General features: G+C 32.0%; 1 protein-coding gene across 1 annotated transcript; it reads left to right on the forward strand.

Moving 5' to 3' along the window:
* Nucleotides 1-10,150: 10,150 nt before the first annotated feature.
* LOC124823911 (heat stress transcription factor A-7a-like) lies at nt 10,151-13,467 on the forward strand. Its single transcript, XM_047296236.2, has 3 exons — nt 10,151-11,055; nt 11,709-12,788; nt 12,913-13,467. Exons 1-2 carry the CDS (start codon nt 10,726-10,728, stop codon nt 12,489-12,491), a joined length of 1,113 nt encoding a protein of 370 aa, XP_047152192.1. The 5' UTR covers nt 10,151-10,725; the 3' UTR covers nt 12,492-12,788; nt 12,913-13,467.
* Nucleotides 13,468-15,676: the final 2,209 nt, after the last annotated feature.

The following is a 15,676-nucleotide window of genomic DNA, read 5'->3' on the forward strand; positions in this document are numbered from 1 at the left end:
TAAATATATTATTTTAATTTTTTAAAATTTATTGTTCAAAATCCTTCACCGTAAGATTTAGAATAAAAGACTTTTGATATCTAAATATATTAATGTTTAGATTTAAGAATTACATTTTAACTTTTTATTGTTTGTTTTTTTTAATTTTGCCCCTAATGTCTCGTCTCATGCCACTACTTTTTAACTAAATTATTAAACACGTTTATGGTTTATGGATTATTCCGATATAAACAACCTTATAGTCATACTTTTATAAAAAAAAATCGAAAGTATTTTAATATAAAAAAATGGACCTTACAACAGTTAGGAGGTTATTGAACAGGAAAATACCAATTATAAGAACTTAAATGTTTCCTAATTTAATATCAACCAGTACTTTTCAAAACCCCAAAGTTCAAATAATTCATCACGGGGGAGTGGTTGTAGTTTATCGACTTTGATTGTCATAGGAACCGTGGTTCATTGATAATTAATTAGAAATAATATATAACATATTTAATAATAAAATAATAATTATATTATTTATTTCATAAGGTAAAAGATAATTTCAACTAAATAAATCAGGTAGTAAATATAATTAAACCGAAAAGGTAAGAGTTTACCTTAATTTTGACAGAAAAGAACGAAAAATAGGTGATAAATGCATGTCTTCAAATAAATATAGAATATTAATATGGTATTTTGTGAGATAGACTGATTTCTTCCAATTTCTAAAATAATTTAATTTGTAAAAAGTGTGGGTATAATTGTTTATATATCAACATACCTTGATGTGATAGGATGACGTAATAATATGACATTACCGGTGCAGTAAAAAAATGCTAAACAATGAATTTACATATGTTATTTATTATAAATTTAATTAAAAATTATTGTGGTGACTTTATATTAACTTTTAATTCCATGATATAAGCAACTTGTCTCCATTAGGTTGGGAACATGTTGGGAAAGTGAAAATAAAAAAAAAACAAAAAAAAAAAGAAACCATCCTTTCAAAAGAGCAGAAAGAAAAGACCATTAATAATGTACCAAACATAAAAGAACCACTAATTATAAAGGTACGAAATTAAAAATCACAAGTCTACTGATAGAAAGTCTAGTAGTAGCTTCGAGAAGTTTCATCATATTTTATTTCCTTAATATTCAATAGATTTTTCTTGGTAGGTGTCGTGAGGATATTTTGTCCACGTCAACTTCACAGTATAATAATACTGGCACAGTTCAAGAACAAGAACTAAGAACCACGACTTCTTATTTTTTAATTCAAGAAAAGTAAAATGTCTCAAAGAAGGTGTGGTTGCATAATATAATAATCTGTTAAAAGGGATGATATTCTGAGTGAGTGCCTTAATATGATTAAAAAAACACAGCAAGTTGGACTTATGATTATGTGAACTGGATTTTCTGCATGGCTGAGTCACTCTCTCACATTCCAAGGATTTAGATAGGAGTAGAGTCTTGATGTGTCACACAACAACACATCTTAGTTCCATGTTTTTCCTAAGTTATTTTTTCTTAATTATATTATATTTATTATAAAAATATATATCATTCTTTCAAAAAGTTTCACATATACAAGACACTGTCAATTAATTATTTATTTTTCTTTACTTACAATATTTTAACTCAAAATATTAGGTAATGCTGTTGAATCTAATTTGTCTGACCTAAGTACTAAGACTCACTTTGAAAATGTAAATATTTTAATCCTTAAATTTCACACATTGTACGTATATTTAATGTTATAGGTACTTTTCGTCTTTTAAGATATATAGATATTAGCTTTCCTTTTTCAGTTTTATGTTTTAAAAACAATCTGAAATAAAACATCATATAATAACTAAAAATGTATAGAATATTATTACAGACATCTATTTTCCGAATCATTTTTAATCATAAAAATATTTATCTTTTTATGCTAAATAAAGTATTACCTTATATATCTTAATTTTTTCAATATATAAATTTAAAAAATAAAATAATTACATTATGTAAATGATATAAAATAAGTGGTGATGGAAATAAAAAAACTGTTTTATAAAATAACAAAAAAAAATTATTAAAAGGTTGGCATTTATGGATGGACAAGTAACTGGTTATGATAAGCAGATATTTTCCCGACCAAAGACTGATTTTTTTGGGGTGAAATTGAAAACCTAGGATTGGTTTGATCCACACTTTAAAATAATGGATTGAACAGGGTTTTTCAGCAACAAAATATCCTTGTAAGAATTTGAGTGTAAGCATATAGGTTGAGAAGTCTTCATTCAAAGAAAGATAAAGGAAAGAACAGAAACTATCGTTTGAAGGTGGGAGGAAGACACCAATAATTCATCTGCCAAAAACTTAAAATAATCAACAAGTGATACAAAAATAGTAGATTCGAGAACATTGTAGAAGGTTCATTGGGTTGATTTGAAAATATTAATAGATTTAATATTCCGTCCACACAGAGGACCTAAAGAATATTAAAATATCACGTAAGAAGAGAGAAGCAATGCGCTCTAAACGATACAAGTTAATTTTTTAACGGGTGAGAATAATATTATTATAGTGAAGAAGATGATGATGTACAATTATATATGAATATAAAATTACAGGTTGGAAATTTTAGTGGTGAAGAAGCTTCTGGATTTGTGGTCTGCAAGGATGTCTGGATCTGCATGGCTGAGTCACTCACTCACTCACCCACTCGGATCGAGGAAATTGATATGGAGTATGTGTGTGTGATTTTGGAGCCTTATCACCCACTACTTTGCTTCTCGATAACTTCATTAATTAACTAATTAAATATTTTATCTTCACCTTTCTTCTTCTTTAGTCTGCTTACAATTGTGTCTTTCTGCTTCCAACTTTCAACCCTCCAAATATTTTGCTTTTACAATTTTGGTTTAATACCCAATTTTGTTTCCAGTTTGGTTCGGAAATCTCAATTTAGTCTCTCTTTATAAAACTAATTGTAATGGATCCTTACTTGTAATTATGTGAGTCAAATTAGTCCCTTCCGTTAAATATAGGCAAACGGAGTTAATGGGCTGATGATGTGGCAGTAGTTACTGGTTAGGTGTCTAACACGTAATTGTGTGGGTGCTTACGTGGTGTTAGGGCAGCTGATTTTAAAATTGGGTTTTAATTAGAAATTGGGTTTATTTAATTGGGTTTATCTACAACACCATCTCTCCAATCTCTCGCCTCCCTCAGCAAAGAGAACACTGTTGAGTCCGAGTCTTGTTTCTCCTTCTTCCCTATCATTTTCCATCGCCTTTTTTCTTCCATATCACAGGATTAGGGTTTTCAAAAACCCTTTCTTCTTCTCTTCGACGTCACTCCTACAACGGGGAAGAAGGGGTTTTCCGTGCGATTCGATTTTCTTTCACTGTGAGATGTTTTCTTCTTCTTCTCATTGCAGTTCAGTGATCAAATGGAGTTCCATAGTGAAGTTTCTCTTCTTTGTGGTTCTGTTCTTGTCGCCAAGCGACGCAGTATTGGGGGATTCGGACGAATCTGCTCTCCTTCGTCTGAAGGCATCGTTTTCCGACCCCGCCGGCGTTCTCTCCACATGGACCTCCGCAGCCGGCACTGACTCTGGCTACTGCTCTTGGTCTGGTGTCCTCTGCAACGTGAACTCCCGAGTGGTCGCCGTCAACGTCACCGGAAACGGCGGCAACCGCCGCAACGGAACCTCTCACCCGTGCAAAGGTTTCTCTCAATTCCCTCTTTACGGATTCGGAGTTCGGCGAATGTGCGAAGGTAGTAAAGGTTCTCTCTTTGGAAACGTTTCTTCTTTTAATTTCATCAGTGTGCTCACGGAGCTTAGGGTTTTGTCTCTCCCCTTCAACGCGTTGGAGAGGGAAATTCCCGAAGCAATTTGGGGCTTGGAAAAGCTAGAGGTTCTCGATTTAGAAGGGAATCTAATAAGTGGATATCTTCCGTTTAGAATTAACGGCTTGAGGAAGTTGAGGGTTTTGAATCTTGGGTTTAATAAGATTGTGGGGGAGATTCCTGGTTCAATTTCGTCTCTTGAGAGTTTGGAGGTTTTGAATTTGGCTGGTAATGGATTGAATGGTTCTGTGCCTGGTTTTGTTGGGAGGCTAAGAGGGGTGTATCTTTCGTTTAATCAGTTCAGTGGGGTTGTTCCGCGAGAGATTGGGGAGAATTGTTGGAAGCTTGAGCATTTGGATTTGTCTGCTGTTGCTGAGGGAGGCGAGAGATTGGGGGAGATGGTGTTGTAGATAAACCCAATTAAATAAACCCAATTTCTAATTAAAACCCAATTTTAAAATCAGCTGCCCTAACACCACGTAAGCACCCACACAATTACGTGTTAGACACCTAACCAGTGACTACTGCCACATCATCAGCCCATTAACTCCGTTTATATTTAACGGAAGGGACTAATTTGACTCACATAATTACAAGTAAGGATCCATTACAATTAGTTTTATAAAGAGGGACTAAATTGAGATTTTCGAACCAAACTGGGGACAAAATTGGGTATTAAACCTACAATTTTATATAGTTATCCATCTAAACATTGTGTGAATTTTCTGTTTTCTTTCTATCTCTACAACATCTGTCACACCACTTGCTTTGATCCTTTGGAGATAAATACAAACTAATATACACAAAATTTGTTATAACATAAGATGAATTACAAACAAGAAAAATATGGCTATATATTTACATGAACTAAAAACTTAACCCTCTGAAAAATTTATGGCTGAAAAATAATTTCTTTTTGTTTCTCAACATTTAATATTCTTTCTATACATTTGTGTAAAATATATGCATGTTCTTGATTATACATTGAAGTGCAACGATCTAGTTTTACCTTGCAAAACCTTTCCAATATTATACATTATAGAGAAAAAGTAATTGGTGGGATTGTATATTTCAGAAGTTGTAAATACATCTATACTAAAAATTTAAGTGAATTTTGTCGATATTTTTATAAGTTTACTTATAATTCATGTTAAATATTAGTCTTTTGGTTATTTTTTATTTATTTTAATTATAGAAAAAAATTGTCCTTTTTATATATTTTTATGGAATTTAAGAACAATTTTTTTCTATTATGTTTTTATATATTTTTTATAATTTTCAATAAGTTATACATATATTTATTGTGTTAGATGTAGAGAGAGAAATGGATGAAATAGAATCCACACAACTTTTTAATTTAAACCAAGAAAATTTATTTTATTGCTTGAAAAAACTACCTTAAAAAATAAACGAAGTAATTAATTACTTATCTATATATATTAGAGTGAAATTAAATTTGAATTTACAAACATGACAAATTCCATTTCTTAATTGGCTAAGGTAAGGATTGATTGTGTAATTAGGATTGTTCTAGTTTAGTTTCGTGTTGGTATTTTTAGAAGAAATCGAAGTAAATATATGGATAGTTTTTTGGAGCATGCTTGGAAGGAGAGTTTCCAAAGATTGTTGTTTGAGAGTGATTTTACTTTAATTTGTCATGAATTTTTGAATCAATTGGTATTTTTTGGAGTCTTAGAGGGAATGAGACTAATGTTTACAATTTTGTGAGCACTCATTTTCATGAGAAAAATAATTATGTGATAAGTTAACAAATTTAGCTTTGATTTATAAATAACAATATAAGTGATTTAATGTTTTACTTCTACGTATTCATTTAATTTTTTTTAGGTTTAAACCTCGGTTGGTCCTCAATTTTGTATGGAAATCTCAGTTGTGTCCTCATTTTTGCAACTGTCTCAATTGGGTCATATTTTTTGTATAAATGAGCAAATTTTACCCTAACTGTTAAGTGCTCTCAGATGGCGTTAAATTTAGCTGATGTGTTTATGCTGATGTGCATTATTTGATTAGATGAAATTTTTATTTAAATTAAAAAATTATGACGTGTCAAAATTGAATTAATTTATGTTAAAATAATATGTTAGGGATTGAAAAGGGTCAGAAAATGAAAGAGTAAATTGAAAAGGGAATTAGGGATCTGGACATTAACCACTGAACGTTCTTCATCAAGTCAGGCCACGAGCCTCCCTGCCGGCCGCCGGTCACGGTCGGAGCTTCGCCGGCGGCAATCTCTCTTTGTCTCTCTGTCTCTCTCTTTCTCTCTCCGAAGTTCAGATTCTCTCTTTCGCTCTGTGTTGGAATTGGGTCTCTCCCATCATTGTTGTTGTTATGAGTGATGGGTATGCCCTGCCGCTGTTCCACACCTCACTCGATCAGTAATTCAATTTTTCTGAGTTTCTATCCAAACTTTGTCTTACTAACCATGCCACCAATCATTACAGACTTAACCCTACTGCAAAGAATGAACATTGAACTTCCAGTGCAGGATTAAGTTAACAACCTCCTCCACTATAGCTGTGCAAGAATTCCCTGGTCTGAAAATTACGTCAGTGTTCCTCTGTTGCATTAGCCTCAACTTTCCAACTTAACTGGAATCGCCCGAGCAAGCATCCCTCAAAGACTGTATCCCCCTCTTTCAATTTCCCTTTTGCACACATTCGGAGAACACCCTTGTTTCGTCATCTGTTTCAGACACTCCACCGCCTTTTGGAATTCACCTCTTTTTGAATACCCATCAGTCAAAGTGGTGAAACCCACCGCGCACCCTCCATGTCACCCTTCTTATAAAAACCATGGCCGACGATGCCTCCGATGGTGAACAGCGGTGCTGGTGACGCCTTGGACCGCGACTCGCAACGGCCGATTGGATGGAGGCTGAGGCGGACGCGCATGAGCGGAGGAGATGAGAGCTTCAGGGGTTCCTCTAGTTCCCTTTTGGTTTTAAGTGGAGGATGCAGAAACCATTTGGTCTGGTGGGAGAGGCGAAAAACCGTAATTGGTTTCGGATTGGTAGATTGCAGTTGATTGTCTTCGTCTTCTCTAGGATTCCAATTCCTCTTCTCCCACTGACCAAATTCCTAATTCTCTTTCTCTAATCTTATTTCAGTAAAAATGTTTTAATCTGAAGAATTTGACCCTCGATTGAGGGAGAAAGGGTGTATGTATGGAGAGTGAGGGTTTGAGGGTGGAAGTTGGAAGGAAGCAGTTTGGGCGGAGGAGCGGAAAAGATGAAAGGTGATCAGTGGTTGGAGGGAAGAAGAAGTACCATCGCCACGTGGATTTGATGATTATAAAACACATCACCCATTCAATTTAATGCAGAATGCCACATCATCAAAACATAAAATACAGTTGAGCTAAATTTAACGTCGTCTGAGAGCACTTAATGGTTAGGGTAAAATTTGCTCATTTTTACAAAAAATATGACCCAATTGAGACAGTTTCAAAAATGAGGACCCAACTGAGATTTTCATACAAAATTGATGACCAACCGAGGGTTTAAACCTTTTTTTTAATAATAAGTATACTTTGTTTACCTAAGTGAAGTGTAGTTTTTGTAATGGATTTGGTGGGATCCATACATCACTAATGCATAAAACACATTTGACTTCGTCCAATATGTCTCAATTTCAACAAAACCGAAACTTATCAAAATGTGGTGACATTTTTTAAACTTGGCAGCGAATGATCTTTTCTAACCTTAATCAAGTTCCGTCAATGATGCATGAAGAATCGATGTACAACAGACGATTTAGCCTTTTCTCCTTAATGCAACCATGAGAGGGTTTCTTCTATCCAAGAAGAAGGAATAAGTAAGAAAGAAGAAGGAAGAAGGAAGAAGGAAGAAGGAAGGGTTTGTAAGAATTTCGTTTACCCGAAAAGAAGGAAGAAGGACATGTTTTTTCTGACAGTGAGTGAGTGATTGATTTTTTAGAGTCATGGTAAGAGTTTCTTCTTTTCAAATTAGAAAATGAGAGAAACAAATTTGAGAATTTGGAGGCAATGCTTTAGGTTAGACGAAGTTAAGGAAGTGACAAAAGTTAAAAAGTTAGAAATTATAAGAAGGAAATGAATTTCACTTTTTATTAATAACTGATTTTTTTACTTACAAATTGTACATTTATATGTATAAACCCCTAACACAAAAAATAGGTTTAGAAATAAATAGCAAAATCTCTGTTCTATTTAAGATGTCATATAGGGTTATGTTTTAACTTTTTCATGTAATTTTATAATAAATATATATAAGTAAAATAATTAAAGATTATGTTGAATTGTAAAAGTATAAATGATGAATATTATCTTGAAATTTGGAAATGAGAAGAACAAAATATTTTAAAAATGCTATACTTAAAAAATATGAAGAGTATAAAAAATGTTATTAGTTATGTGAAGTTAAGTTATGAATAATGATTAGATTAGCAAGTTTTGGTCTCATGTTTGTATTAACATACTAATGTATGTGTTGATCAAAAGGTCAACTTTTAATTATAATGACCAAACAAACCAGTATCCTTTTTGTAATCCAATCATGCTAATTCCATCATAAGCCATACACCACCATCCTTCCTTACAAGTAACACTCTAAACCCAAACTCATCACATGTCATCAACTTTCCATTAATGTGATAGAAAAAAAAATCAAAGATAAAATAAGTGCATTTAGCATAAGAAACACATGAAAGTAACGAACAAAAACAACATGTTTTGATTAAATTAATCAAACTTTAAAATACAAGAAAAACAACATGTTTTGAAGAGAAAAAGAACAATACTAGAAAGAATAAAAAAGTATAAATAATAAAAATAGTTATACTCAAAATAAAATTTCACAATGCAAATTATAAATATATTTCTCAAAAGAATTTTATTTAAGTTATTATAAGCACTATTGTTATCACTAGAATTTGGAGAGTCTTAGACAAATTGTTATATAAAAATGAAAAATCTTATTTTTGTGGATATTTTTAGGAATGAAATGACATCTAAATATTAGATATATATTAGATAAGTCTCTATAAAAGAAAGAAAAATATAGAAATAAAATATAAAATTATAATAATATAAGAGTAAAAAAGAAAAAGATATTTCCTTTAGTAAAATATATATTTATAAATCTTTGAACCTTACATATAAGATTGAGTGACAAAAAAAATCTTCCTATTCTTTATTAAAGTCCCTAAACTCCATTGTTAACATTTGTATGTTAACTAATATACATGTTCCATAGTTTATTTTTATAATCATATCATACTATTTACTTTTAAATTGCGTGAATAAATATAAAAGAATAATTTTACTTATTACACTAATAGGGATAAAAAAAGAGCTCATATCAGTTGTAAAAAATGGATAACTTAAAAGATAAAAACAAAAGTCAAGGGATTTTATTAAAAAAACAAACAAATAAATTATATATTTTTAAAGTGATATTTTTTAAAAGTAAAAAGCTTTTTTTATATAATGAACATTAAGCGTAAAATTTAATATTGACAAAATGTACTAAAATTAATTAAGCAGTTTTTTGGTAGAATAAAAATGTAGGTAAAAAATATAAAAAAAAGGTAATTTTGAAAAAATAAGAACCAAAGAGAGGAGAAATAAAAAAAAAATATCTACTTTTAAATGATATATATTATATATGAAAAACTCAAATATTTATTCATAGAAATCCTCTCATAATGATTTTTTTTTTCTTTCTAAAACCAAATGTTTTTTCTATTGAAATGTAAAAATCCACATTATACACAATTATCTATTTTCTATTTTCTATTTTGTAATAACATATTTCAAAATTGATTGAAAGAAAGTAAACAAATTTTTATTTTTGATAAAATAATTTTGCCACACAAAAGTAAGCAGTGAGGTGACATTAGATTTTTTTTGTGTACGGACATCCTAAACAGATGTTTTTTGTCGGATTAAGTGGCAGAGTTAAGCTTACCTTCCTCCACCAATAAAAATTTATAGCACTAAAATTTATTTCTGACAACAAACAAATAGGGTTTTTCTTCATCCATCTGCTTCCCAAAATCCTTCCCATAAATTGTTTGTGGTGTTGAACCTTATTGTTTTAATGAACCAACCAAGTGGTTCTCACATCTGTTACGATGGGATTTGTCACTGTTTGGGATCATATATTATACAAATATCAATTTATCAAAATTCAATCAAAACCGCCTTCCAAGTCCAACATGTGAATCCAGCAGCATTAAAAAACCAGACATCCCCACCACCACGCCCTTCTGTTTCCCTATGTAACTTCCAGAACTTTCCCACCCACTTTCTCTCTCTCTCATCCACTTGCTATTTGCGGAAGATGGTTAAATAAAACAAACCATATTGCTTCCAACAAGTCTAGAATCTTCTAATTTACTCTTTTGTTTTTATTTTGCACATAATAATTTCATTTTCTGATACACTCCACTCTTAATCTCTCTCTCCCTACATAAACACTCATGACACTTCATCACCTTTCTTCTTACATAGGCTTGTATGTGTTTGACAAATAAACACCCTATCCTGTTTTTAACTGCTCAAACGACTTTCCAAACAAGGAAACAGAGTCCTCTGCATTCTTGCTTCACAAACCAAACTCCAAACCTTCACTTTTTCTCTACTTTTCTCTCTTTTCTAATTCAAACCCCTTTCACTGTCCTCAATTTCTGCCCCATTCGGATTACGCTGCACTATATCTGCTTTATCTCTTCTTCTCTTTCTTTTATTCTCCTCTGTTTCCATGTTTTTTTTTCTTCTCTGCTTCATGTCAAATTCATCCATAGTTTCTACATATGAACAGACCTCACAAACATTAACCTGAAGCCAAGAGGGAATTGAATTAACATATCCGACCGTACATATCGAATTTGTTTATTCTTCAAAATGAACTATTTGTACCCTGTGAAAGAAGAGTACTTTGAATCTCCACCGCCGTCCTCCTCATCGTCGCCAACGTCTCAAACAGGAGGTGATGAGTCAGCTGTGGTTTCTCTTCCTAGGCCAATGGAGGGGCTTCACGAAGTAGGGCCACCTCCATTTCTGACCAAGACTTATGATGCCGTGGAGGACCCTACCACTAGCCACATAGTTTCATGGAGCAGAGGTGGTTCCAGCTTTGTGGTTTGGGATCCTCACGCTTTCTCCAGAGACCTTCTCCCTCGATACTTCAAGCATAACAATTTCTCCAGCTTTGTAAGGCAACTAAACACTTACGTAAGTCTTCTGTTTACCACCATCTTCTTCACTGTTTCCTTCTGGTTTTATGGGAAAGTGCAGTTTCACAAGTATTTTCATGGTGTTCTCTTATTAGAATTGTATTTCTATATTTAATGAAAACTTCTTGTAAGTCAATTAATTGAGAAAATTTTTCAATTTCATTGAAAAACTGTACAAGAAATATCTATGAAACTGTATATTGAATGGATAAGTAATACTCCAATTAAGAAACAATCTTTTTCTTTGAATGAAAGATAAGTCTATCTCTCTCTCTCTCTCTCTCTTTTGTGCTAGCTCTTTGTAGTGGAATATAATTTCACTGTTCTATCATTTTAAATTTTATTTCTTCCTTGTCACAGTGGTAAGTTTTCATATTTTTTTATTATTAAAACGGGCTACAAAATTTATTATATGTTACTGTAGTATTTAAATATTCAAAGTCAGATGTTATCTAGTGGGTTTTTTTCAAGATTTCTAGATCTCTCTATTCTCCTATCGCTCTCTCATTCATTCTGCTGTGGCCTGCCACAGTGGTACAGTTTGGCATCAAGCTCCATCAATTTGTTCATTTTCTATCATAATAATTATAGCAGTTATGGTTTCAATGTATTGAGCGTGTATTGTACTAAATATGGGGTTCAATTTCATAGGGTTTTAGAAAGATTGATCCCGATAGGTGGGAGTTTGCAAACGAAGGATTCCTGAGAGGGCACAGGCACCTTTTGGCAAACATAAGGAGGAGAAAGCAACCTTCTCAGCCTTCCACTTCTCAACAAGGACAAGGTCACTGTGTTGAAGTTGGTCGTTTTGGACTTGATGGAGAGGTTGATCGCTTAAAGCGTGACAAGCACGTGCTGATGATGGAGCTTGTGAAGCTGAGACAGCAGCAGCAGAATACGAGGTCGTACCTTGAGGAAATGGAGGAGAGGCTACGAGGGACAGAAATTAAGCAGCAGCAGATGATGTCTTTCTTGGCTAGAGCTTTGAAGAACCCCACCTTCATCCAGCAGCTACTCCAGCAGAAAGAGAAGAGGAAGGAGCTTGAAGAGGCAATGTCGAAGAAGAGGAGAAGACCGATCGAGCAAGGACCAAATGGGGTTGGAGAATCAAGCATTGGAAGGGAAGGAAGAAGCAGCGTTAAAGTGGAGTTCCAAGTGTTTGGGGAATATGGATTTGGAGTCTCAGAGTTGGAAGTGTTGGCTTTGGAGATGCAAGGTTATGGTAGGGGAAAAAGGGAACAAGAGGAAGAGCCCGAGGCACTAGAATCACAGGAGAGGTTGGAGAAAGAGCTCGATGAAGGTTTCTGGGAAGAACTGTTCAGTGAGGGTTTTGAGGGTGAATTAGATATTCCAACTTCACAAGACCCAGATGACGAAGAAGATGTCAATGTTTTAGCCAATCGCTTTGGTTACTTAGGGTCAAGTCCTAAATGAACCGCATAGGATCATGATGAGTAAACCTTGAATTGGTTCACTAGGTTCAAGTAGTGTGGGTTTTTCATTAACAGGAAGCACTCCTATGGTGAAGGGCATCTCATTTGGCAGGATATACATGGAAAATGATTTACTTTTTGGTGTTTCTAACCCCCATTATATGATCATGTACTTTTGTAGCACTCGGTGGAACCTCAAGTTTTCTCACATTTCGATCTCTATGTTTGATTAGGTAGGTTGCAGCTGTTGCTTGGACAAGAATCTGTGGTAGTGATAGCGAAAGTTATTTACTCAAAGGTTCAGTTTAATGTTTTGTTTCCATTTTAACCACTGAAAACCCCACTTTGTAATGCACCTATAGCAACCCAGCAATGGTTTTTGCCTCTTTGTTGTTTTGATTATATTACCTTAACGAATGTAGATTATTCAGAAGCTGTAGAATGGATACGAAGTAGCTGATCTCCAAGAATCATAACTGATTGTTGCTTTTGAACCAAGATCCAGTTGGTGGTTAACCTTGTCGGTTTGATTTTTTCCCCTTCCTATACTTTTTCATTGCGTGAGCTTCCTCGTGTGGTTAGAAATAAACCGAGGCCACCCGACCAATTTCATGATGTTACAATTAGGTCTTTCAAGATTCCGTTTCACGTTTAAAGCTTAAAAAAACAAAGTAACAAACACAGATGTGGAGCTCTCACTCATCCCACAGAAACGTGTCAAGAGTCTAGGGCATAATCAAATAATGGAAAGTGATAACTTTTAGCTCTAGTTGATGCATTGACAACAAACCTTTGGATTCTTGTCCTGGTGCCCTCTCTCTACTTACTACTGCTAGGTATTCAATCGCATGGCTCCAAATGTCAATTAATATCCTTCTGATGCTATTTTTTTTCCCTTTTTATTTTTTAGTATTGTGATTGAGAGTTATGAAAATGCTAACATTATAACTTTTTCTATATATTTTTTTTTTGCTATTTGTTGAGTCGTGTTTCATTTCAACTACTTACAGTAAACTGACTCGATTGTTTATAGAAATAATTGCTTATTGTAAACTTAGGATAAACCAGAAATTCAATAGTTAATAACAAAATTAATATATGAGTTTGGAGTTTACTCAGTTTACTAGTTAAACCACAAATTTAGTTGCATCTTAAAGGAAATATAGGAGATTTTAGTTATAAAGAAAGTACATTATAAGGATTACAAAATTAGCATACAAAAAATTGAAATGTGAATAGAGTATGCTTGTTATAAAGAAAATACATTATTTGACTTTTTTGATATAATACTTAAAAGTTGTAATGTAAGCCATTATCTCATTCATAAATATTGATGGTTAGCCATTAATTTCTAAAACGTGGGATTGTCTTTCATTAACCATACAAAGAATTTTGATGATGGTTATATCTGGTGAGAGTAATGGAAATGTACAGTGTTAAGTAGGTTACTAAGCATAAATTTTCACATTCATTATTTTCTCCGTCCGACCTCCTTCAATAATTACTATATAAGTGTACTTTTCAATGGCAAACAATGATCTCATGCATGTGAATCATAAAGCTATATCCATAAAATTAAAGGTCATTGCGTGCACATGTTAGTAGAAGCTGTATTTATGTGTAAAATTATAATTTATTCCAAGATATTATATTCTTTTAAACCAGTCTCCTTTTTAGAGTTTACATTTCTCTGTTATAATATACAAATAAATGTTGACCGTGACTGCTAAGAAAATTGAATAAACATTAATTCCAGGTAAATTATTGTTTCTAAAAGTTTTAGTTTATTCATAGTGAAACCCTATTTAATATGTAAAATTAGATCATTATATTTAAAAAAAAAAGAGTGTATTTATACTTACAGTTACTTTTAAAAGTTTGAGACGCTTATGTAATGCGAGGTTAGGATATGTTCCATTCTGAAACTATTCTGTTGGTAGAGAAATTGACAAGCATTCATTTGAATGGTTACAACTGTCTTCCATTTTTTTGTGAAGAAGATTGGGGTTTCTTTAAAATAGAGTAAATTGTAACGGATAAAATTGCAAAATTACAATTACTGAATAAAAAAATAATGATTGAAATTATGATAATTGTTAAGGTAATTTTATTTTCTTATTGATGCTATTGTGCAGCAGCATCTATATTACATATATAATTTCTTTTAGAACTAAAATTAATAGGCATATTTATATTTGAAACTTCTAGCTCAAATGATGGGAAAAGACTAGATTTATCCAAAGTTCCTGTGGCAACCTAGATTTCAAATATTGTTAGTGATAGATTTTTTACCTGCGCTTTGGTTTATCAAATTTATTACATGACATATAATATTGTATATCTCTTCACTTGTTTCTCCTATAATTTCTTGAAAAATTATCAAGACTTCTCTGTCTATGAGATTAGATTAGTATATCCTTTCAATATGTAGTAGTCATGTGTATGTCATCAAGACACTTAATATCCATATATTACCCTTAATAATAATTAATGTAGTAACTTAATTCCTAATATAAACAACTTCTTGACAAATTTAATAAAGAATCTATGCAATATTGTGGTTCATACATTCTAGAATGTCAATATCTTATACCTGGTATTCCTCATTTGCACGTGTATGAGTATCCTTCCTTAAAAAAAAACATGTTTTAGCACAATGAATTATATGTAATATTTTAAATTTTATAGAGACTATCTTCCACGGAGATTTTATTTTTTCTTATATAACAGTTTTATTTTTAATTTACAGAAATAGCATACTCTTGCTAATATTTACATAGATAATTTTGTAAAAGTTCAACGTTCCGTATTGTTCGAAAAATGTTGAAGGGTTAAAAAGATTTTGAAAACTGTTAAAGGATATATTAACTTTTAATATATTTTTAAAATTTTGCTTTTAATTTAAAATTAATAATTAATTAATTTATTTTAATATTATTTAATATGTTATATTATATTCAATCAAATTTTACATTATTATTATTCATATTTTAAATTGTTTTTAGTTTTATTATTACAATTATAATTTTCATATTAATTATTAAAAAATATGTTAAACTTCACAATTTTAAAAAATATGTTAAACAAAATTAACATATTTTTTAAAATTTTGTTTATTGATTTAAATTTTAATTAATAATTAACTTATTTTAATATAATATTTTTGAATTTAACAAATTTCTTAAA

Source organism: Vigna umbellata, chromosome 5 (genome assembly GCF_029865625.1).
Source record: "Vigna umbellata cultivar VRB3 chromosome 5, Vumbellata_1.0, whole genome shotgun sequence".
Lineage (NCBI taxonomy): Eukaryota > Viridiplantae > Streptophyta > Magnoliopsida > Fabales > Fabaceae > Vigna > Vigna umbellata.

Excerpts from the sequence above, each read along its gene's own strand:
- LOC124823911 (XM_047296236.2), top strand. The coding sequence starts at position 10,726 with ATGAACTATTTGTACCCTGTGAAAGAAGAGTACTTTGAATCTCCACCG. Across the intron at positions 11,056-11,708 it reads TAAGGCAACTAAACACTTAC|GGTTTTAGAAAGATTGATCC; the intron begins GTAAGTCTTCTG and ends TCAATTTCATAG.